Source organism: Lutjanus erythropterus, chromosome 1 (genome assembly GCF_056507025.1).
Source record: "Lutjanus erythropterus isolate fLutEry1 chromosome 1, fLutEry1.hap2, whole genome shotgun sequence".
In the NCBI taxonomy this organism is placed as follows: domain Eukaryota; kingdom Metazoa; phylum Chordata; class Actinopteri; order Lutjaniformes; family Lutjanidae; genus Lutjanus; species Lutjanus erythropterus.
This window is the reverse complement of record NC_139317.1, coordinates 40090722-40117124: the sequence shown is the minus strand read 5'-3', so window position 1 is coordinate 40117124 and position 26403 is coordinate 40090722. Positions and strand designations below refer to the sequence as shown.

General features: G+C 39.0%; 1 protein-coding gene across 2 annotated transcripts in view; it reads right to left on the bottom strand.

Annotated features, from left to right (window-relative positions):
* Positions 1-26403, bottom strand: part of ntrk3b (neurotrophic tyrosine kinase, receptor, type 3b) — a 292291-nt gene that overhangs the window by 31010 nt on the left and 234878 nt on the right. For both annotated transcript variants that reach the window (XM_084721783.1, XM_084721791.1), the window contains 2 exons: positions 6916-7046; positions 660-832 (listed from right to left, as the gene is read on the bottom strand). In XM_084721783.1, the coding sequence (XP_084577909.1) occupies positions 660-832; positions 6916-7046 (304 nt within the window). The remainder of the gene's footprint in view (positions 1-659; positions 833-6915; positions 7047-26403) is intronic.

Below are 26403 nucleotides of genomic sequence, written 5' to 3'. Positions count from 1 at the left end.
ACATGCATACCGCTTTCTTTTAAGACTTTCCTGAAGAAACAGAAATTCTTCTTTGCAGGAACTCTGGTTTGATGTAGCTATATTGTTGTCCAGGTGGAAACAGTAGAGTTGTAAGGCTTATGCACACTTATGCAATATAGTCTCCTGGGAAAATTGGGAGGGTTGCCAAGTATGCTTCAGAACCAAACCCAGCAAGAAAACCAACTCAGTACTGTATTATACTGCCTATTCCCTGTCATTAAACTGGCCTCTGTAGGTCTCGTGGACTATTTTGGTTCTAGTTTGGCCATGTTCACTTGGAGAACACAGTGTGGAAAGAGTAAGCACAGCGGTATTAGCTCCTGCAAATACTGTGCATTATTGTTTGCAACAAGTCCTTCCCTATCTGCCTGTTTTGCAGGAAATATGTAAGCAAGAAGCACCCAGCTACCTGTTCAATGAGAACTTTAAATTTTACATTTCTATACTGTCAATAAATCCAACCAGAGTTAAATTATTCCTCACACAGGCAGGCACGCACACACATTTGCACTGTAATTAGGCTTTCACTCACTTTGGTCTGCTACTATCTGTTCATATGGTGAGTTTCCAATTTGCTCAGCCAGCACCGGCTTGGTACATTAAGGTTAAATCGACTTAACCGTCAGTGAAGAGCTGACCTGAGGAATTTGTTGAGGTCTCCATGCTTCATGTACTCGAACACCATGATGAGAGGATCTCCGTCGACACACACTCCATAGAATTTAACAATGTGGTCGTGCTGCAGGTTGGTCAGCAGCTCTGCCTCCCTCTGGAAGTCCTTTCTTGCAGACAGGTTGGGATCTTTTAGTGTCTGCAAGGGAAAATTTAAAGGAAAAAAATCCCTCAGTCAGTGTCAAAGTGTCTCTCAGTTCTTTATTGTCAAGGAGGTCTGGAACATCAACAAGACCCATCTTATCTGTACCTCAAGGCACCATGGAGGCTGCCCACATAAGTATGCTCAGAGTCAAGGACAGTGAGGACCTTTGAATTCAAACAATCTTATTAGACACAGATTCACAACGTTCCTTTATGACCATACATTCCTACCACATACTGCATACTTTTCAAATTCTTCTAATTGAAAGTTACACCCTGTGCCCGTCTTCTCCTTTGTCTGGTTTTCCCTGAATCATTCACTATGCACACCTGATTTGTCCTTCAGTTTGTAGCCATGCTAGTGCTGTGGCTGTAGAGGTGACAGTGTCTGTTGTTCAGTCAGTCCATTGCTTTGGTTAAAACCAAAACATCTGGACCACTATTGGATGGATTGCCCAAAATTATTTATGATGATCCCCAGAGGATAAATCCCACTCTCCTGTTGATCACCTGACTTTTCCTCCTCTAGCACCACCATGAGGCAGACAGGTTTGTCTTTGACTGAAATGGCTCAACAACTGCTGGATGGATTATGGATGGATTGTTACAGATTAGTGATGCGCAATATTGGATTTTTACTGACATCCAATATGCCAATGTTTTCCAACTTTTTTTGGATATTTGCCGATGCTGTTTCCTAGTTGCAGAGAACATCAAGCCTCTCCTGTAGTGAAATTAACTTTTCAGTGTGCCCACTCTTACTGTAAAACAGGACAAAAACAATTTTTTTGTCACTTATGTCGTGACAAAATGCGTGTTTGTCTTTGCTCTTCATAAATTTGTTGTGATGACAGGATAATGTACAATTAAATTTGTAGTGTTGAAGGAATGCGGTTTGACTCCTCTTTGCAGTTATTACTTTGCTGTCTGTTTCGGACACCTCAAAAACCTCCACACCGCAGACATTCTCACATTGCGTGCAACTAATTTAAGCTTCTTCTTATCAGACAGTTACATTGGCAAAAAAGTTCATTGCCAGCAGACATTTTATTTTAAAGCCTTTATAGTCCTGCCGGTACTATTGTGCATTGCTACTAGATTTCCAGTAAATCCTAATAATTTTGGACTTTTCATCTACTGCAACCAGCAGAGCTAAATTTCAATCCCCCTAATCTTTTGGTTTTGATTAGCCTCAGCTGTACTTACAGAGCTGTTTTTGTGCTAATTTAAAAGTGTTAGCAAGCTAAACTAAGATGGAGAAGGCACAAAACATTACCTCCTGAACATCAACATGTTGACATTGTTATTGAGAGTATGTTAGCATGCTGGCATTAGCATTCAGCTCAAAGCACTGCTGTGCTTACAGTAAGGCCAGCTTCAAAGAGCTGCTAGCCTGGCTGTAGCCTCTTAGCCTTGCTGTCCTGGGTGTGGTGGATCCAAGCGCTATCCTCTGAACTTTTTTTTTTTATACCAAATAATCTGTTCCCTTTTGTTACTGCCTCCAGCTCATGTTGTTGATTCACTTGTTTGCCCACCTCCTCCTCTATCCCCACCAGCACCAGTCTCCAGCCAGGAATAGAGAAGAGACAGTCACTGTTCAATTTCTGTGTTTGCCCGATGTAAAAACAATGTTGAATTCACAGCAAAGTCTAAAAAATTTCCTTTATATTTACCGATACCAATACAGCTTTGAAACTGTGAAGCAGTCTGTGCACAGTAGGTAGTTATGCATTATCTAATAATCCCCTACAGGGCCGGTGTAATCACTACAGCTGTAAAGATCAGGGAGTACAGGTGAATCTCACAGGAACAACCACGTCCAAAACATATTGATCTGATTGGTAAAATGATGAAGCAGTGAGTGCATTGAAGTCCTTTGAAGTGGAGTACAGTGCGCATGAAATATCAAATCTTGATGGGATTGTTAGCTGAAGCCGCCAGTATGAGAAAAAAAGTAAAAAAAAAAAAAATCAAATAACGTGCCTTACTGCAGCCTCTATTGGCGGAAAAAAGGCTCTTGACACTTCATCAGCAACAAGAAAATGCAGCAAGTTGCTTCTCTTGATCTCCTTGGCCTTGAGTCCTGCTTTCCCAGCCTGCTGCTGACGTTATTACAGATGGAAAGACCTTGGGAGGGAAATGCATTTACTCATATGTGCTCCTCTTGCAGTGAAGCGCTGGAGGTGGTGGAGATGTACGGCAGAGTAGGTAAAATGGCCATAAAATTCTATTACCAAATCAAAGCGCACTCTTAAGGAAATGTTTCTTGTCTGGGCGTCTCTCCAAAACAATACCTTCAAGTGCTCGACTACAATAAATTGAGGGAAAGAACTGCAATGAATTTTCCCTTTGTTGACCTTTAAGTGTATTCAGAGAGCCTCTTTCTGCTTCATCACAGGCAGGAAGGAACATGTTTGGATAAAAATGCACATTGCATTGTGTTTAAAAAATAAAAATGCACTGTAGAGGAGGCTTATAACAGATTAAGGTTCTTTTTTTTTGTTAATCCTGTAATGCTAAGAAGTATCCATCATTGTCATCTTAACTCTTCCACTAACTTCTCCCATTGTCAAGGTCAGGCTGGGTTTCTGACTCTAATTTCCTTTTTTCCTGGGTAGGTTTGCTGAGTCTGCAACCTCATATTCAGCACCATCACCCTGCTTCACATTCATACAGTTCCTAATATTCACACTGGAAGCTGCCAAGCACAACCTAATGTTGGGCGCTGTGCGAGCGCTAATAGCCACCACACAGGGACAATGGTTCTAAATGCTTTAAGTGCTTTGAAACAAAGCACCAAGTTCACTGGGGTATTAACTTTGCTCCACAGTAATTGCTGGTCCCTTGGCTGGTACTTGGACAGGTTTTGAAAGGGTACAAAGACAGGTAGAGGTTGCGGCACCCAGCAGTCACCCACCAAACAGAATACTTTTTTATCTCTTTTTTTAAATCTACATTGTGCCGCAGGTTACGGATCTCAAAGCTCCCTGCTAACAATATTCATCTGTGACCTTTGCATAATGGTAAATGTCCATTTTGGTTATGTCCATCAATGAAAAATACTGTATAACAGGGTGGTGATTCAACCTAAATCGAGTTAATGGGAAAGAAAACACTGATAGCTGAACCTTTAGTCCTATATTCCCTTACTGTTATTTAAAGGAATACATAGTTTGACATTTTAAAGAATATGCCCAAACACTTTATTTCTAGGAGTTACACAGTGAAGTAAAATTGAGTGAGTGCTTGGCTGATATGAGCATCCGACACAGAGGGCAGTGTTGTAGTCTAGACCATCTAAACAGAAACCAAGTCATGACCGAGGTCTGAGCATATCAAGACCAAGCCAAGACCAAGACCAAGGCAGAGCAAGCTCTCTCACCCAAGTGAGGGATCGGTATTGTGGCCTGTGGTGTTTATGTTGGAGCCAACATTAGCCGAGGTTGATGTAATGTAATGTTATACAGCTAAAGAGGTGGGAAGTATAAACAGTGTAGAACGGTATGATATTTGACTTTACTGTGATAATGTTGTAGAGCCCTCACTTTCATTGAGCAAAAAGCAACATGATAATGGTTATAACAAAATGTTAACAGCACGGATAAAAGAACCAATAACATCAGAGCTTTGCCAGATTTGAAGATTTATGGCAAAGTAAGCTGAACAGACTGCATACAGACAGCTTTGCTTTTAGCTCACAGTGGTTTTTGCAACATTTTACTAGAGTGAACACAACAAAGACAAGAAATATGTCCTAGTGGTGCAGTTAAGAGTGCAGTAATAACTGCCATACAGTTGTCATACCAGTGTTTTACCCCTGTAGAAGAATTTAGTTTGAAATTTAAGGAAAATCAAATCAAAAGCGGTGATATCTACTGTTACTGTCCATGCTTTCAATTATACCGTGATAGATATTTTAGGTCATACCCCCAACCCTAACTGGCTACATAGCTTTATGTGGCCTGTCTCTTCATTGTTTATCACAAATAAAAACATAACTTAGCTAGCTAGCTTTGTTAGCCTCAGTTACTTTAGCTTACCTTTCTTTATGCCTCCTGTCTAAGTGCTATTAAAAGTTTGATGTAGTCCCAATCACCCCAGTAAGTGTTGCATTGGAGAATTTACACACTTCTGCTTGTTCTTCTTTGGATGCTGTTTTTCAGATGAACTTTTCTTGACTCTTGACTGGTCTTGAAATTAAATACTATGTCCTCTTTGTCTGAGACTGAGACAAGAAAGAGTGAAAGTACTACAACACTGTCACAGGGATTTCTAACTGGTGGCTATTGGAAAGACGAGTGGAGCCAGATATACAGTGATGGTGGTTGGACTGCTGAGGGGGCCACAGCATTCATATAAAACAGCCTCAAGCCAGTTGGACCAGCCATTGTAGTTTGGTGGAAGAATTTAGAATGCAGCTATAAGGCCGGGTGATGCCACCAAGTATCTGTAGGCTGCTTTCGTGAGGGTGGGATTCAAGGACGCTTTAAAAGTGCATCAAGTCACTGAATTGTTTGGAACAATTTTCTGATCTAACTATCAACTACTTGCAAGACAGGTGAACTAGATAGGCACAATAGTTGGACCACTGACTGGGTGTTCAGATTAAACTGCATATCAGGCCATTGGGGTCAGCCATGCTAGTTTAGCTGGAGATGATACCGTATAATGTAGATATAAGGCTGGGTCAAGCCACTGAGAACCTGCTCTTTGCTTGGGTGAGAGCAGGATTTAAAGGTGGCTTAAAGGTATGTTAGGTCAGGGCTGGAGAATGGTGTCGTCTATCAGAAGGATCAGTAGATTTACGTATGACCGCACAGCCTGATACCCACTGCAGGACCTGGTGATAGATCAAAACTTTGTTTAACATGAATACTGGCCCTCCAAAGGAAATGCTCACTCAACGTTTGGCACATTTTACTGTGTGCTGAATGATAAGTGACTGCACAAAGGTAGTTTTTGCATCTATACAATGAGAGGCATGACATTATATGGTTGTTGCACACTGCATTATATCGTAAATAGGGAGTGATTTCGGACCAACATTTTCTCCCAACTCAAATAGAGCAGCTTGATCAGTGGCCCTACACTTCAAACTATGATGCTGTAAGTACCTCTGTCACAGTGGCGGACTCAGGCTATGTGAGAGCCTGGGGCAAAAACTAAAATAAAAAGGGCACTGGCTGTATGTGGTGGGGCATACATACTTGCTAACCCTGAGAAGTCAAAAATAGGGCAGATTTTGAAATCAAAAGAGGGGGATATGGGGGTCCTCCCTCAGAAAATTTTGAGATGCCTGCAGATGACCTACAACTGTCACTTATTATCTGGATAACACAGTGTTACCAAAGTATTAAGCCTCATCTTGTCTAATTTCAAATTTGATTACAGTGCCACAGAAATGACTGTTTTACCAATGTTTCTCTAAGGTTATGTTAGACTGCTCTTAGAAAAAATGTGCCCCTTTCCTTTAAAACCTTGTCTACTTTTTTTTTTTTCATTCAACCTTCATCTATTTCTGGGGAATACATTGAGGGGTGGCCCTCCTTTTCGATGATGCTGAGATTGCATTAGGCAGCAAAATAGAAATACAAACAAGAAACAAACAACTTGAGGGGCACTTTAACATGTTGTCTTGCACATTGGGCATTTTATCATGTTTTATCTAACAGGAGGGCACTTTTGCTGCATTTTTTACATGGGGGCACCAAGGGGGTTCTACCAGTGCCCTCTAATGTAGTTTTGCATGTGTAGGGCTCTGTAGTTACCAATAATAAATAGGCAATGTCCAAGTACACTTTCAAAATAAAAGCACGAGTTAACTTGGGTTAGGTTTAGGCAATTTAGGAGTACCTTTACGTAACTTCATGTACATAATGTACATATTTTGCATTACGTACATCACATAACTTATGTACACTATGTTCTATGTTGTACAGATATTGGAGTGATGTCAATCTTCTCAATGCACTCTCCACAAGAGAGGGAAGAACTGTATTACCCAAAATGTCAAACCATTTCTTTCATGCTCTTTATAACACACATACACGCACACACAACCACACAGTGAAGATGTACCTTGACAGCCACCAGCATCTTGTCCTTGGTGGGGCTGAGGTTGTAACACTCTGCCAGGAAGACTTTACCGAACGCTCCTTCACCCAGCTCCCTTTTCAGGATGATGTCTCTCCGCTTTATATGCTGGACAACTAAAGCACAGACAAGCAGAGGGAGAGAAGGGAGAGTGAGAAAAATAGTGACAAGAGTCATTTTTACAAACCTTGCCTCAGATGTTAAGCTTCAGAACATTTTTATAGGACATAAAACCTGTAGAAAAATATGTTTAGAAGGAGAATTTCACCTCCAAAAATAAATAGAATATTTTGCCGTTATCTCTCAAACCTGGGAATGAACAATTGCAAAACAGGAAGAGAAGAATAAGAAGGAATGAAAGCCTGATAGTGTCCGATTGCACGCAAAGAGAGACAAATACAGCGCAGTGGAAGCTGTGTCTCCTGCACTGTGGATGCAGCTACTTTGTAGTGGTATTGTAAATTCTAGTCAAGATCTCAAGTTTTTAAAGATACTGTAGCTAATAAGTCATGGATTACATGGAAGTGTGTGCAAAATGATGCACTAGACATCTTAATTTCTCTGTTTGATGTAATGGTGAATCAATAAAAAAAAGAAAGAGCCTTTTGAATGTTTGAATATTTCTCTTAATATAGTAGATACAGAATACGTGATATTGTCAAACTCTAAATAAAAAAAAACGTTTTATCTTACTGTGAAACTACTTAAGAGAGAATATTGGGAACGTTAGGGTTCAAGTGGCTTTAAATCTCCAAAGCGCAAATAAACGGTGAGATGACACTGGACCTGCCGAGCTGCAAATCTCTTATCTGGATTTCTTGGTTTTACTGTTGGCACTGAAACAACACAAGGGGACAATTTCTAATGAGAACAGAATTGTAAAATGTCTGTTTCGCGGGAAAATAAAACAACTAGCTGAGCAGAGGGAGAATAACAGTCCCTCTGTCTCTCTCAATACTTCTTAGTCTATTTTTTACTAACAACTCACTCCAGCAGGATCATTTTAGACTTATCGGACAGTTACGTCTATCTGTTTTGTATATAATGACCATCAATTTTTCCCTTTCCTTCCTTTTATTACGTGCAATGTTTGTGATCACAATATTAAAGTTTATTCTTCTGTTAATTAACCTAACAAACATTTTTAACATTTTACCCCCGGATACTCAGTGGTGGAAGAAATATTCAGATCTGTTACTTCAGGAAAAGTACTAACACCACACTGTGAAAATACTCCACTAGTCCTACATCCCTCAAAGGTGCTAAATACAACATTCAGCCTAACTAGATGTCAGAGAACAAGTACTTCCAATATTAAGATATGATGAAGTAATGGCTCTCTGTGCATGTGTGCGTGCATGTTTGTCCATTTCAACATGGTGCCCTGGTGAGTAACTTTAACATATTACAGCTTAACAGCACACTAAAATGTGTTTTGGAAAACGATTTAGGAGGCGAAACAATGACAGATACTGACCACTGCCTAGTTTGACAGTTGGATCAGAGTTTTGTGATCAATGTGTGCTCAGTTAACATTTTTTTTGCACTTTGCAATGTGCAACGTCTAGGGAAAATGTCTTATATAGCACCTTTAAGTAAAGGTATGTAAGCATTATTTACAAAATACACTTACATATGCTTATAAAGTCAAACGTAGTCAGTAAAATGGTCAGTGTTTTGCTATTACATGTGATGTTTAATTGTTGTATGGTGAGGGGAATTATGGCTCTTTGACGGGAGACAGATCATAAGGCTCTATTCTTTTCTGTGAGCTGCTCAAAAGAATGACTTTTCATGCTTTTTTTCTTCTTTTTCCTTGCTTTTTAGAGGGCCGGGGCTCAGAGGTTGATCAACAAGATAATCACTAGGATTATCATAGGGTGATATTTAGATCAGATTCGAACTTAGATATGATGGAAGTTGAGCTTAAGAAGTGGCTGAATTTTCTCAAGTCATAAAGGAGCACTTATCAAAAATCTTCAAAATCATCCCATTTGGAAATACTGGAAGAGTATGAAAACTGTAATCTGAAAAGTAACTAGTAACTTAAGTTCTCAGACAAATGCAGTAACTTCCTCTGAACCAGAATGTATGGCTCTGTTGTTTTCTGTGAGCCAATCCTAGTGATCTGCAAAGTCACTGGTATTATTATAGGGTAAGATTTGGATCACATTCAAACTTAGACATACCACCAGTATAACATGTTTTTGTATGTGTGGTCTGGGTTTAGCAGCACTGAATGACTCATACTGCCAGACTTAATAACAATGATCTGCATTGTAAACGTCACACAAAGTGACCTACATCCCTTAGCTTGGTCAGTGAATTTACTACTTTGAACATCTGCATGAAATGTGTTATGTAAATAATTAATCAAGAAAATAAAGTTGCCTTGTCTTGAATGCAGTTTCACTTAGCTGAAGGCTTTTCTCTATGGAAAATATGTGACTGATGCGTGACTGATGTCAGCAAGAGTTTGAGTGACTGACTGGCTCCTACTTTGTCATATGGTTCATTGATTTGATTGGTTGAAGTTAGCCCACCATGGACGGTGATAGACAGATGGTTCATCCAATCATCTGCCAAGTAGTTTTTTAAAGTGCCAGCCCTTTTCCGAACAGTTTCCAAAAATGACGTCTCAGATGGTTCTCTGTAACAAATCATCTGGCGTATCATGTTAGCTGCATTTGGGCACGAAATAAAATGAACATCTCTCACTTAAGAACCACTCTGTTCCCTTCACCCGTACTGTTGAGCTGTTGAAAATATTTGGATCGTTCGTGAATATAACATTACTATTGCATGCATTACGGCGTAAATTGCATTTCACTGTTGTAGATTTTTAAAGCTGAGCTCATTTTACCCACTTTATTTCCTGTTGGGCAGTTTTATCTACAGCAAGTAGTGTCTGTAGTGTCACTGAATCCCACCTGTGAAACACAGCTGTTTTCAGCTTTGTGACAGTGTATTTTCCAGCTAATACAAGAGCATTTTAAATAGTTATACTTATCTTAAGAAGTAGAATTTATTTAACCCCTAAAGTAACACTTAATCCTTCAGTTTATCAGAAAAAAATCACGTTCAAAATCCACCAAATATCCGAGATATATCATTCACACAGGACAAGGAGGGTATGAAAACTTATCTGAAAGTGAAGTAGGAGTAGAAAGTAAAGCCTGAAAACCAAAATACTCAGTGTAAAGTACAGTGCAAGTATCTCAACTTTGTATTTAAAGGGTAAATTCACTACTTTTCATGCCAATGGCCAATCAGTTTGGTGGTAATTTCAGCAATAAATCCTTCAGTGTGTGCTATGTTAACCAAGAAAGCTGAAGTCGTGCTGCCATTGCTTACATGTACCAGAATGCATTGCGTGTGAGCTGATGCCCATTCCCATGTTACTGTGTATCACCATGGCAACATATTACTTTGTCGGGCATAACATACACACACTATGACATCACTGGATGCAGGAAGAACAACAGATTTTGCAGCTGGAGAATTCAGCTTTTACAGTAAATACAACACACACTGAGGAATCTTTTGCTTCAACTGACTGCATTTACCATCAGCACTGATTGGACATCCACATGAAAAGAGGTGAGTTTTCCCTTTAAGTATTGTACTTGAGTAAAAGAAGCAGACTTAGTAACATTCTGCCACTGCTGATACCCGCCAGGCTCAGTATGAGTTGGGGAGATGTAGGAGTTGTTGGCTCCTGAACAGAACTGCTCTCCATGCCTCTCTCTGAACAGAACATGACAACTCATAGATTCACCATGAAAACCTGACTGCTTCTACTATAAATATGCACTTACCTTATACAGTATGCACGCTTGCGTTTATGTATAGTTTCTAACAAAGAACCATTTCTAAAGATGAGAGGCACTACATGAGTGCTTATCACGACTATATATAAGACTGGACATCACCACTCGAGCTGCAGAGTCGCTCTCTGTGCTTTAAAATATGAATAGAATGATGTGAGTGTGTAATGCTTAGCAACACAAACACACGACAATTGAAGAATCAAATCAATGCCATCATGCACGAACCCCTCATACACACAGATGTAGTTGTATGTATAAGTGATTTATGAGAACTTATTGCATTCACCAGTTTTCTTGTATTTTGAATTTTCTTTCCGATACGGACACAGTGGTACAGACCTGTCGTGTGCGTGATGTGCAGTTAGTCTGCTGTTATACAAACCAAAGTTTTGCACCAATGACTGAATATTTCATTAGTTTGAAGACATTTCAAGTTTGCAAAATAAATTATACTTCATAATTATGTTAACATCATCCTATTTGACTGCTTTTCAAATTATAATATAATTGTAAATTTATACACAAAGCCTAACATCATTAATTTAATGATGTATTATTACCTACTGTCAGGTATATTGGCTGTATAACTTCACATGCAGGTTTATGAAGCTGCTGTCTTCTGGAATATCCTCACTTATTCTGTCTTCTGCGATGGAAACTTCTCCCTGACCCCCTCTTCCCATTGCAGTTATCATCACCTTGCTGTGGCGAGGCATTTTTTTTTTTCTTTGAAGCCATTTTCATTGAAATATTTCCTCTTTATTTTAGTGACAGTCCAAACATAGCTTTAATGTCACTCGTTTTTGACGTTTCTGTGTTTTAGAAGGTCACTTAATTCCCACTGTTGACACTGTTAAAATCACAAATTTTGTCTGACAAAAGGATTTCAAACTCCAAACTTGTTAAGTTCTTCTTTGGTGCCATTTTCACAGTTGTCTGAAGTCAGGAGTGTTTGCTGAATCTGACATGGCATGTTCATACAAGCCCTTCATACAAAAAAAACTACAAGAAATTTAAGATAAGATGATGAAAATGTTTTTGCATGAGGCGCAAAGTTCTTAAATATGAAATCACAAATTGGAACGGTTGCAAGCGGTGTCCAATATTTGTCCAAATCTACTACTCTACTTCAACAGAACATAAAGGGGAATGTTGCCAATTAAAAAAGTCATTATGTTACTTTTCATGCCTTGGTACACATTGTTCAGAATGTGTTGCTTAAGATTTCACTGCAAAGATGTACCAGAGGTATAAAATTAATTATTAACAAACAAACCAGGATTTAAATCTCATTTTAAATCAAGATAAATCTATTGATCTTATGAGGCAGAGTCAGATTTAACAGCGACGCCATTAATTCAAGGCTCAGTTCAGCATCTTTTATATGAGTCGTGTGCTGTATGTTGGTAGTATTGTCTTAACTGTCCCTGGACAATAATGTACGAGGCCTGTTGTGAACAAAAGATTATTTCTTCAGCTGTGTCAACTGGCTCGTCACTGCGCTGCTCCTGAGACATCATGCATTATTTTCACAACTTCAGGCTTCCTATTGAGTCTTGTTGGCCAAGTCACTCTCTAATGCGTCCCTGGCAGACAAATAAATTTCAAGGATCTTTATCCATCCTCCATCTGTGTGTTCTTTGTGTTCTTTAACACATACTTGGTGGTTGTATACATACAATAGAAAATATGTCATTGAGGACTGAAGAGCGCACACTGCGCTGTGAAAACACTGATGTGCAGGAGCTCAAGAGATGCTGCACCTGTTGTCGTCATCAAACATAATAGAGAAAGACCATGAAACCATGAAACAAGACCTAATGTTGCTATGAAGTGGTGAACTTTTGATGAGCTCTGGTGAGCTTTTGCTGAGCCATGCCTCCATAAATTACTGTCGTTTACAATGATAATGGTAATTTTTATTCTTAGTACTTAAAAAAACAGCACATCCTTGGTTTCAGACAGATTTAGACAAAAGCTGCTCCTCTTTTCTAACCAGTTAGTTTTGTTGGCTGAAATGAAAATGGCAGTTCTAGCATATCTCATCAACTGTAACTAGCTCACTTAGGCCAAAGTTAGCTTAACGAGTTGGCTGAAAACCCTCTCTCCAGCTGACTTTTCAACGTTTCCAAGCCTGTAAAAGGGTCTTAGCCCTGAACTCAACTGGTCACGGTGGATGGCTGCCCACCCAAGTTTCTGCGACTTCAAAGGATGTTTTTCCTGGCCACTTGGGCATGGGCACAGTTTGCATTGGTTCAGGGTTCAGGGTTGAGGGTTCTCTATGGACCCACAGATAATGTTATAGGTTCACACAGTCAAGTGACAAACAGCAATCCGAGTAAGTTATTAATAACTTACAAAATCATTGTGCAGTATTCCACCTCCCAACTTCTCTCACCATTTCTGTCACTCCATCCCTCTTTCAAACACACACATGCTGCTGCAGCGGTGCACACAGCAACCAGCACATCCAGTGTGCTCTCAGCTCAGCTGATCGGTGCTCCGAACACGTCTAAATAGGAGCTGGAACTGTGAACCCCATAATTTTTCTACACAGTGCAGCCAAACACTAGGCTAAAAAAGACCTTATAGACCTACACATGAAGGCTGCTGTTCTGTTAAGATCCATTGGTAGGATGTGAAGGAGGAATTATTAGTGTGTGCATGTGTGTGTGTGAGAGAGAGAAAGAGCGAGAAAAATGAAGGGTTGCTTGTTTTCCTGCTATCAGTGAGCCTGCAGGCTCATCTGTGGAGAACCGCTAACAGCTGAGACCTGTATCTGGTTGACTGTAGAGTTTTGCAGTTTGTGTGAGCTCAGATTTCATGATAATTCTCTAAAATGCCCATCACTTATTGGGCATAATTCCCAACCATAAAGTTCAAACTTCACTGATGTTGTTGGGTCTCTGTAAATAATATTGTAAAGAATACAGCCTAGGGCTGTTCTATGTGAAAAGTGCACTCTTTACTTTTGTTATATTAAATAATAAAAAGTAATAAAATAATAAATAATAAATGCTCCTTGGCCTTGAACATAACATTGTTTAAAGTTTCTACTGTAGCGAGCGAGTTAGCCAGGCATGCTAATGTTTGCTGCTTATGTTGGAGCAGAAAATCACAGTGCAATCCATTCCTTACATTTTTGCTCTTATGTTTTGGGTTTAGGAGAGGGAACAAGAGACACCACCACCCAAATTCTTTATGTACAGAGCGCCCAGGTCACTATGACTAGAGCCCCATGCAGACTGCTCAAATACACTGAGAAGAGACAGGCTGCATGGATGCTCATCACTGAATGGACAACCGCTATTTTGGGCAGAGATTTGGCAAACCCTTTAGTTTCATTAATATTTATATACTGCAAGTGTGATTGACTATTCTCTTCCCCCTCCAGGTCACAGTTCATGCATCTGAAATTTTCTCTCAGCACTGCCTGCTGAACTCTTGCCACCTGTCATCCTGTTATACAACTTGTAAATGATTTGTTGTGAGAAATAATAAATGGGATGCACTTATTTCTTGCAGCGTTTTCACAGCGTTAACCAAAAGGAGAGAAGTTTCCCCCATTCACAGACATGATTAGACACTAGTTAGACACTAGTTCTGTGTGACCATTCCTCTGGCTTTTCCTTTTTTCATTTTGTAATTTCTCCAGACCATCTGTCCATGAACATGTTGGGAAGGTGATTCATAAAAAATGTCACCTGCTCCTCTGGTGTTTTTTCGTGAGACGGTATCTTAACCACCATTTCTGAAATTGGTGTTAAATATGAAGAAATGTCCCAGTTTTAAAGTAGATCAGAACAGAAGTGTCTGCAGAAACTGGCAGCCAGTGTGCCGGGTGAGAGCCCCACCAGGGACACTAACACATCACTGCTGTCAAAGCTTCATCCTCTATAAAAAAAAAATCTGCTTTCCAAGACTTGAGAAAAACATCTTTAAGTCGATACACATACATTTTAATTCAGAATGTGTTTTGACTGGATTTCGTAGGCCAAATGTCTCCGACACTTTCTCAGCTGATAAAGGAACAGTGTTTTTTTTTTTTTTTAAACTCAAGTCTGAGGAGTTTCCACACTTCACGTCTATTCCCCACTGAATCATATCTCTACTTCTTTACTCTTGTACTTTCTTTCTTTAAGAAAAATGAATAATCTTTATCCTTACCTTTCACTTTCATTCATTTCAGTGCCCTCCTCCATCAGTCATGATCATTAGAGGATCAGTGTTGGCCTTACTATCGCCTCTCAAGCGCAATATCCAGCTATTGAAGCTTATTCTATTATTGCACCCGTCATTAAGCTTCTCTCGATGAGATAGTTGGTGAAATGCCAAAAATGTAAAACTGTGAGGATTGTCATCTATCAGCAGGCTCGGAAGCTCTCAGAAGCCACACAATGTATGAAGCATAATATATTTTCTGTCTAACTTTTCTGCAGAAGTTAGTATTTGATTGTTATCTTGACTTTTACTTCATTTATCTTCTCCTCGTGAGGTGAGGTGATATTTCAGAGATGGATTTCTTATCTCACATGTGCAAATTTTGAGTTTGCGTCCATTTTAATCAAATGTTATCAGTTTTATCAGACTGTCCACACTTCTATCTTTGTCGTTATGTAAATTAACCAAACTAAAGTGCAGTAATTGTTCATTTAACTTCACTATTTCAAGTTCTTCTGTCAGACATGTTTGCCCCGGTTACTCCATATTGCAATAATCACACAGAGGTGGTCCACCTTCTGTCACTCCTCACTCCTCACCTCCTCCTCTGTGACTCCTGCCGACCTCCTTTGCGCATGTGGTGCCATTTTTCAGCCTTTTTATCAGACAGGGGTACTTATGCTGCGTTCCAGACAAGTTCCTGTGAATCATTGTCTGACATCACAACCATCACAACCATTCAGTAACCTGGATGGGCAGTCATTTTGGAGATATTGCGATGTAGACAGCAGAATAGTTACATGCTGAATGTTCAATCTAAGCTGACTTAAGGACATGTAAACCACAGAAAAGTTCAGGAAGCTGCTAAAACTCATAGAGCAGAACATCAGTGAAGAGCCACATGAGCTGCCGTCTCCATCTTGGAATGCCAACCTGGAAATTTTGCCGTCTGTTTCCTATCGTGAACTACATGTTTTTTTTTTCTTTTGCCAAGCTCACACATAGCTGAAGATCTTAATGGGATAGTTCACCCAAAAATGAAAATTAAGCCATTATATCCTCACTTTTGTGCCGATTAAGGGTTGGGTTTATTTTGTAAGTCTGCTGTTTTCCTGGAGTTTCACAGGAAAACAGTGTTGCAGCATCTCCCAAACAATGGAAGTGAATAGTAACCAATTTTCAAACAAAAAACATAAAACAGACGGAATAAAAACATAAAATGCCTCCATACTGCTTGTCTGGTGCAGTCCAAGTCTTCTAAAGCCCCAACATGCCATGTTGACAAAAAAAACCAAACTGTTATTTACACCATGTTTTTAGCCTGATTCTTCACTGTAGATCTTTGGCTTGGAGTCATGTTCACATGCACATGCTGTGACAGTGTGCAAACAGCAGTTCAGAGCTTTGGAAGATTTGGAAGATCCAGCAGCGTTTTGTGGACTAAAAAAACTAAGCCTGACCTTCAATCAGAATCAGGGTGAGTAAATAATGATTGAATTTTCTTTTTTGGATAATCCATCCCTTTAAATGTCACAAAGATTTTGAGGGGTTTGGATGGTGAGAGAGGCTCAGTATCAGCTCAAAAATGACAAATGTAATGTTAAAGCCAAAGCAGGTGATCAACTGATCTTTACATGCTGGAAAAGTAACTAAATATTTACTTTTACTTTTACAATTTCAAGTCTAGAAATCTAAAATGTCCCTCTCCAGCCAAGCAATAACTGCTGCAATCAGATTGACCTTGTGGGAAGTTGTGTACACAACTGTGATTGGACTCAACTCACACAACATGACTGGAAAAGCGCAGAGCTTTTAATTGAATTTTTTTAAATTTATTTTTCTAGTCACGAGGTTGGGATTACCACAGCAGAGGGGTGTTCACGTGAACTCTTCTTGTCAGTACGGGAAACGTAACTCCATTTGAAGACAGCAAATAATCAGGAACAGTGGTGAGTTTAGATGCATTGTTTATAGTCAGTATTGCCAATGTGGCCAACCTCTGCTTTGATATTAGTCTGTGGCTTATCATCTGAGGCTTTATGTGTCAGTTTTCCTTCTCTGTGTTCTTCATATATACAAGGAGGCTGAACTGCCGTGGTTTCAGTTGCCAAAGAAATGTCAGTTTGTCAGGTTCAGTCATGTTTTTAGTTTGTTTTTGGCGCAGTGCACCTGAAACATCGGAAATTCCTACCTCCAACTTTGTCTGGAGTGCAGCATTAGTGTGTTCTAGTTTTGTCTGGTCTGTTTGCTCGTTCCCCTCCCCCTTATCTGCTCTCTTTCTCACTCCCGCTGTGCACCTGACCGTCATCTCCGATCAAGCACAGCTGTCTGCCATCAGGCCATCACCTCTTCACTACAAGCACTCTGCACCAACAGCCAGTCTGTGCCGGATCGTTCTGCTGTACACAGATCACCTGTCTGCCAGCGCACCTCGCCAGTTTGCCAAGCCCGCCAGCCAGCTCTATTTCCCAGATTACCCTCTGCCAAACCCCCAACACTGGATACCATTCCCTTCACCTCAGCTGTAACTCCTGCCAGACACCATCTCACTTTACAATCTTGTAAAAGATTATATTAAAAGACGCATCTTCACTTACCTGCCTGTTCTGTGTCTGCATTTGGGTTCGGCCTCAGATACAAGGCAAATCCACTGGATGCTACATGAAGTCTTTCTGCACTTTTTACTCCAGAAGTAAGACTTGACTACTATGAAGTAAGTTCTACATAGTCAGTGTATCTTCACGAAACCTAACAAGATCAATCATGCTAAGCGATCACACGACAGTGGTTATCAACCTGGCAAGTCAACCCAGGATTTCCCAAGTGAGCATGTTCACATGAAAGGATCTGTGTTTGCAGCATCTGACCAATCGCAACATGGACAACTACACTGGTGTGACAAATACAAATAAGAATAACACCATCCGTCATAATCCAGGCTACAGCTGCAGCTGACAAATGCAGGACAGCTGGCAAAAATCATCACAAATGAAAAGCAGTTCAAGGCGTAAATTAATAGTCTTATAATATCACTGCTCCATCATTAGGACATGAGTAGATCTGACGGTAATTACATTTGTACGTTCCACTAAATTAATGCATTGCTCAGATGTATTCTTCTGGCATGTGTGACATTTTTAGAGTCATTCTTTCACCCACAATCATTGCAGTGTCAGATGGACTACTATGCCGGTAGCAGTAATCTTTTTTCTCGATGTTTTTGATTATTTTTGATTATTATTATTATTATTATTATTATTATTATTATTATTAGTAGTAGTAGTAGTAGTAGTAGTAGTAGTAGTAGTAGTAGTAGTAGTAGTACATTAGACTAAAACTGAAATTCTAGAAAGTTTGTGTAGTTTGTGTAATGTAACTTGTGTAAAGGCATCATTGTGGGTCACTTTAAAATTTTAGGCTGTGACATTCACATGTGCAGCTAATAGGCAGAGAAATGGCCCTTATTTACATAATTATCCCATGATGCATTGCATTGCAGTTCCAAAATGCAAAATGTAACTGTTTGTAATGTGTTTGTCATGCATTTGTCATGTGCTTGTTCAGGACATGGTGCTTTATGGTGGTTTATGTTGGTAACTGGTCTGTTTGTGCTAGTCAGAAAGCTAAAATATGTCCTTTATATATTAATTGTAGATGTCAAATTGTGTCAGGAAAATAAATAATTATGTTACTAAGCAGAATACCTAAAGAGCCAGTTAGAACTCTCTCATGCTTGACATACTATGTGGACTCTAAATCAGCTAACAAAGTCGGACATTGCTGCTAATTTAGCTACTTTTTCACCAGATTTGGAAACATTTCAAATCTGACTGGTGTAAACAGGCTGATACACTGGACCTGACATTTATTTCTTACTGTATAATATAAGACAACACCAGGATAGATTGTTATACTGTAAGAGTAAAACTGATGTTTATACGAAAATGAACCCATTGGTTATTGATTGCCGTTAGGTTTACATGTACATGAATCCGGATTGAGAGTGGATGTAAATAAGCTGCCATTATTACTATGGTGTCTCACTTCTCACTCACAAACCTGCAACACTATAATTTATGAGATTTTACTTTTGAGGCATTTTTTGCCAAAAACTGTGACCTGGAGATGCTGTAAAAGCTGCTACTTTCTTAAAAAATATAGTCATTGAAATGCTGTTGAAGTAAAGGTTATAATTTAAAACACTTACAGTTTTCACAAAAGTTCAGTTTGAATAGACGGTAAGTCTCTTCACCTGCAAATCACCAAAGCACACTGACTGGACTGTGCTGTTATCAGCTCAGGAAACATCTGCACGCCTCTGATACCTGAAATTAATTTCACCCTAATTAATCTCCTGTTCTCTCTCCATGTTTCGTGGCCAAATTTCACTTTAACAATTGTATGTGTCTGTGACTTTCAATAAATTATATATTTTATCAGATTATAATGCAAGAACTCATAAACTGCAAGTTTGTTTCTGTTGCAAGTAATGCTGGCTTTGTTACAACACAGAAACTTCAAACCCAGACTGGGGAGATCGGGCAAAGCTTTTGTAACTATTAACAAACTATAGTTATGAAACTAAAACAGTTCAACATTTGCACTGGCTAATTTAATTTTTGAGAGAGTGGATGCCAACTTACTTTTTAAGTAATCCCAGTGTCAATGTTTCATTTGATATATGGGAGAAAATATTACATATATATTATAAATAAATAAATATTTTAATTTTAATTTATTTTTCATGATCCTGGAGAACTTACTTTCTTAATTCAACTACACAATAATCTAAACACTGTTCAGTGAGTAATTTATGTAAAAGAGTACTCCACTAATTTATCATTGCACTCCAATAACACTGTCAGACTCTCTATGGACTTTGAAAACCAAAATGTGTGCAGTAGAACCAGAGAAAACCTGGTGCCTACATTGTCCTGAATGCAATTTGACTGCTGACAGTTTATTCGTAGATTCAGGTACGTCGTGCTAGCAGCAGCTAGTGTGCCTTAAACCTTTCGCCTCAAGCAGAGACGAGGCTACACCGGTTCCGACGCTGACTCAAGTGACATCACTTGAGGCCACGTATCAGATTTTGCACAACTCCCTGCAGCCACAAAAGCTTTAGAAACCTTTTTTGAAATATGCAGTAGCGCTACCAAATACCTGTGAACAGACTTTGATGTGTGAAAATCAGTCAAGTTTCCCTTCCCAGCAGCTGAAACCAACTTGTTTTGACTATAATAATAAAAATACTTTGCGATTTGTCTACATAATCCATGTCACTGATTACAAAAATATGGCAATTTGCACAATGCTGCAGCTAACAAACCTCGCCACATGATCTGAAGAGTTTTAGACAGAGGCACAACAGTGTGCTTCTCTCTAAGCTCTGCAAACTGTCAGCGGCTCATCACAGCAGTGCAGCTGTTCTGCACGACTACTTGAAGTGAAAGCACCGGAGCACTTTGTCAAGCAGCAGCAGCAGTTTTCCTTTTACTTTAACAGTCATGTGAGTGAGAAAATGGCTTGAACCTATTACAGCGTGTAACTGTTCAGTTATTTTCCTTGCCCCACGCTGTTGCAAAAATACAGTATCAAAGATTATTTTAACTGCATATTATTCCAGTAATTAAATAAATCCATGTAACAAACATTTTAGTTTTAAGTCAAGTACTTGAGAAAAACTGCAGACCATTTCAGAGAAAGGGTTGACAGTGATTAAATTCTGTCATAGATATCTTTCTGAATTCTTTCTGAAATGAAGGACCGGTATTTTGCTTATCAGGCAACTGACATTGTAATGTGCTTTATGTGCCAGTTTTTCAGGATGATTGAATAAAATATTGAAATAATGAGAAAGTTTTGATATTTAATTGGGGTAAATTGATTGATATATCACTTGAGTAATACAAAGTTAATCTTTGGAGTCATTAGTCAGCTAATCTAAAAAATAATTGTTAGATTAATCGATTCAAAAATAATTGTTAAATCTGACATGTAAGCAGTATTTTATTATCATAGCTGTGTGGTTAAGTGAAGAGATTTAAGATTTGTATCACAGTTGACTGATAATTGATTGTAAAATAGTGAAATAATGTCTGCATAACCTGAGCAAACCAATGAAAGTCCATGAGGAGCTCTGAAGAGGATACCACAGTGCTAAAGCCAACATCGGAAAACTGTTTAACTCTCCATTTGTGCCAGTTTCCCCCACTTCCTTCATTCCTAGATGTAAATATTTGATCTAGGTTTGTTGTATTCAGCAGCTAAATACTCACTGGCCACCTTGTTCCTCCACACTGATGGGAATGAAGCAGCTATTATGGAGCGTGCCTATCGCCAGTGCCGAGGACAAGTTACTTTAACCTTCAGTTTCCTCTGCAGGCAGACTCAGGCTGCATCCTGCAGCCCATTTACCCAGAGTGGCACGCTGAAAAGCCCTGAGATTAAATCTCCATCTCGCAGCTCAGCATCGTTCATTTGTCCTGGCTCACCTGAGGCCTCGACGCCAGCAAACATTCTCCCTGGAGGCTGGGAGACAACGCAGCACCGAGATTTACTCAGCTAGTCAGGTCAGACTGCTGGGGGAGCACAGATGTTTGGAGGGCTTTGTTCTGTACCTATGTCTGTGTGTGTGTGTGTGTGTGTGTGTGTGTGTGTGTGTGTGTGTGTGTGCGCGCATTTCAACTACCTGCCAACTTTCCCCACTTTCAGTATGTGTGCATATGTCTGTTTGTGTGTATGTTTGAGGGTGTGTTTTTCTCCGACTACCTGCCAACTTTGTGCATTCATGCGCGGGTTCCTGCCTTGCAGGTGTGTGTGTGAGTATTTTTCTGCCTGATAGCTTCCCTGAGTGTGTGTGGTGGGTCGATCGATGCGAGTCTCCTGGTCATTGACAACACGTCTTTTGCAGGGTGGATGCTTTAACATTGAGCAGCTGTGGCTCAATCAAAACCGCTGAGGACATCCTGCCAAATTCGCACTTCAGGTCCTACAGTCAGTCACTTTGTGGATAAAGTTACTTGTCAGGAATTATAATTCACTCACACAAGAATGAAACAAGACACTGCCACATCAGGTCAGTGCTCATAAAAAAATACTGCTATAACTTTAAATTAAAACTCTAAGCATCTCATGAATCTTTATGACTGGTTATATATTTTCTGATTAATGCTAGAAACACTAAGATACATGATTAAAAGAGCAATTTAGTGATATTAAAAAGTATTAAAGAGACAGTTCACCCCAAAATTAAAAAAATAAAAACAAACAACAAAAACATATTGATCCCCTGGTCTGTAGTGCTCTTTATCCAGCCAGATTTTTTTGTTAAGAGTTTTGGAGTTATCAGCTGTAGCGATGTCTGCCTTCTCTCCAATATAATAGGACTAAATAGCACCAAAACACATATATTTTACAATATTCAAAATTAGCCAGTTTATTCCAGAAATCCTTGTTGTGAGGAGTTTTATGTAGGGACTACTTTCTGCAGTAGAATGACCAGAACTACTTTGAAGCTACCAGAAATGCTTCCTCTCTATTGGAAAGAAAGTAGTTCCAACATGAAACTGCTCACAACAAGGTCTGTGGATTATCCTGAGTAACCGGGTCATGATTTTTGGAAAGATGTTGGTTTTGAAATTTTGAAATTTCCTTTTTTGGTGTTTTGAGCGCCACAAGCTGAGTGCCATTTCATCCCATTATATTTGATTAGATTTATTTCCAACATTTAAATGAATAAAAAATAATAATTTTATACGTACAAAATGGAACATACAAAATATAATGATCTATGAACAGACTTTTAATGAGCAACAAAAAAATTTGGACATTTCAAGTCTGAGAAGGAGTAGGAAGAAGCAACATGCTTGTCTGGGCTTACCCCTATTCTATACTAATCCATCAATAATCAATCAACTACATGAGGCCACTCTCCTCCCCAGCATCCATCACTACAACCACACCACTATGTCCATCCTCTTCATACCTTATCAACAATACTCGGGTGGACTACAGATACTCAAATTAGTAGATTTTCAAGTCCGTACTTTTACTTGTACTTAAGTATTTATTACACTATGTTGTTACACTAATAGTTCAATACTGACTGCAATTTGAATTAATATCCAAACTTTTCATCTGCATTTTTGTAGCCGATCTGGTGATCTGATCACAAACAAGCCAGGACATGAAACGGAAAACAAGACAAAACACTGCAGCAGCACACATTTGGAGCAGGGATGTAAATGATTAATCATCATCAGGAATTTAGCCAATTGAAAATGTATTAATCAATATTTAATCAATAGTCATGGCAGTAATTGCACCTCATTTGTCATTGTTTTGTCTGACAGAAGCGTTGAATGAGGAAAATTAAACAATTAAAATGTGAAATAAGACAAGAAAAAGAAAAAAGTTTTATGACTTATAAACCATTATTAATATTATTATACTAGTCATAATGCATCAAACATCAATGCTTAAAAAGTAACTAATACTCTGAGTAGTGTTTGAGACAAATACTTTTTAAGTATTTTTCTACCACCAGTACTTTTACTTGTAATTGACTAAAATTTTAACAGTGTAACAGTACTTGTACTTGAGTACAGATCCTCATTTCATACCTCACAAAAATAGTTTCTTTGTTCATCTTTTTAAGCTGTCTGATATCTTTTTTTTTTTTACTTCTTTTCCCAGTGCGCTCCACAAAATCACCCCACAAATTGATAATCCACGTGCTTTTAAAATTGGTGCAAACACATGTTTCATATTTAATCTCCCTCTGAGGTTATAGCCACCCCGTCTGTCCAAAAACATGTTTTGTATGATTCTGTGAAATAAATTATTTCTTGCTTTGTAAATCATTTTTGCAGGTTTGAACTCCGCCAGATCGCTGAATTTCAATGCATGTACCTTTTAAAACAGATTGTTAGTGTGTTCCAGATATCTAACTGTTTACTGTCCTTATGGCTCTTTTTTGTAGTATGCATGATAAACGTGGAGTACTTTTCTAGGTGTGTACTATGCTTTATGTTCCACTTTGTGTCTACTTTTGCCCAGAACTGCAATGCTCCTTGCCAACTTTGATCATACATATGTTACATGAGGTTTCCAGCCGATTTTGTGGTCTAGTATCACACCCGGAAATTTATTTTCATTTACTCTTTGAATAATAACATCTATCATAATTTGTACTTGTGTATTGATTTTAAAAGTCTGTCAACATAAGTTTAGCTCTGTTCAAATTTAATGCTGATTTGTTTGAATCAAGCCACATCTTTAATTTACAAATTTTTGTCATGACAACCCCAAAAGCTGCTGCAAGTTTCCCCCAAGACAGGCAATATTTGTATCATCCAAAAATTTCCATATTCTTTCCATATTTTTGGCCTAGTTATGACAATATTGGAGAGAAGGCAGCCTGATATCTCCAAAACTCACAACAAAAAATAAGCTAGATGGATAAATAGCACTACGGGTCAGAGGAAAAATATGTATTATTATTATTTTGGGGTGATCTGTCCCTTTAATATCATGCCAGTTTTTCTCTGCTCTTCTTGTATTTTGTCTCTGAGAAGAAATCCAAAGTAAAATAGGTATTTTACAAAATGAGTCCCACAGGATGTTAATAGTTAGGTGAGGGTTACTCATCCAGCAGCTAATGGCACACAAACAGCTCCCTGCCATTAAATTGACTGTAGCACAGGGGCCCTGTGTCTGCTGGCATCGTTGGGTGACTGCGACATGAACACCAGCATTTACTGTTGGCTCTCAGCGGGTATCTCCTGCTAACCTGCTGCGGCTGACTGACTGCCGGCCGGCCGGCCTGCCCGTGCTTCTGACGCTGCTGCCCGGCCTCTGTGAGCGCTGTGGCTTGTGTTAACGTTCACCTATGCCTGACTGAGCTGAAACAACAAAAACCGCTTCACCCATAAAATCGTCCTGATTACATTCAAGTCTTCTTCAGAAATTTCCGGAAACAAAGACCAGGCCAAGGCCATGGAGTAAGTGAGCGGAAAACAGTCCTACGATATGAGTCCAAAGTTCAGATAAGAAACAAACCATGAAATTTTAAATAACACAAGAAAATTAACCCTTTATTATGAAATTGTTTTGTTTTTTCTGGTTTTACTGGAGTTCATTTCATTCCACTATATAAATTTTAATTATCTCCACTAGGCGTGCTGCTGTTGGACCCACCAAACTAAAATTACTTGTGCACATTTATGACTGTACCATTACAAAACCTTTATAAAACCTATATATAACCTTGACCGACTGCTGACTCCTCACTCCAATAGGGACCACAAGTCATTAACTGCTGCTAGACTGAAACAAAGTAGTTACCTATAAGCAGTGTTGGGGAGTAACTAGTTCAAGTAACCAGATTACATTTCAGAATAAACGTAATTGTATTCTGTTACAGTTACTGAGAAAAATCTAATTCAGTTTACTAGTGATTACAACAATATAATTTCTAAATATTTTTTTCAAGTTTCCTGGTGGAGATCTACAGTCTACTGAGTGACCTCCTCTAGTTTCATTTATTTTTTATTTCTCAATGTCACTGTTACACTATTACTGTTTTCCATGCCAGATTTTTACTTCATAATGTCACTTTTCTTAATGACATTGTATTTCACGGTGACACATTTAATTTCATAAAGTCATTTTATGACAGTGGAGTTGTCAACAATCTCTGCTCCTTCACCTTTCAGCTTGTCAAATATCCCCAGCTACCTTTTTTTTTTTTTTCACCTGGAAAAGAACTAGAAATTGTTGTGTAAAGTCTGAAAAAAGAGAACTTAAGGGAGACGTTTAAACACTGAACAGGTCAAAACTCCAAAAGCTTTCACTATAGTACAAAAGAACAACTTTATTGTCCAGTGCGTTTCAGCTTGTGGACTTTATCAGGGTCATTCTGCATGGTCACTACCCTGCCTCTGTTCTCCCCTGACACACTGGGTCAGTCGCTGCATGAAGTGGACATAAATGCTGGATTGTTAGTTTTGGACAGTTTGCAGATGTCGAAGCTTTTCACAAGCACTTCCACCATGGGGTTGCTATAGAAACCACACAATAAAGCCAGGCTGTCTTTTTTGGTCCTTGGTTGTGTCTTTTTGCCTGGGGGACATCTTTAGAATCAAAACACTGCAGAGGTAAGTTAAATTCGCCAGTTATCTGCTTTGATGTTAAGTACAAAACTCAAGCTAACAATGTAACCTGCTATGTAGCCTTGTTAAAGGGATAGTTTGGCTTTTTTGAAGGTGGTGGGAAGCGAAGTAATGTACTGCTGTGGACAGTGTCAGCAGCAAAATGTAATGAAAAGCCCCACCTAAAAAAAAAATCAATATCAGTTTTAGTGTATACTGTATTTAGAATATTTTCACTGCTTTACCTTTCCAACAGACAGCCTTTTCTGACAGGCAACTGATGTTTTATAAGCCAAAGATGACTGTGTGAAAGCTGCCACACTGCTTTG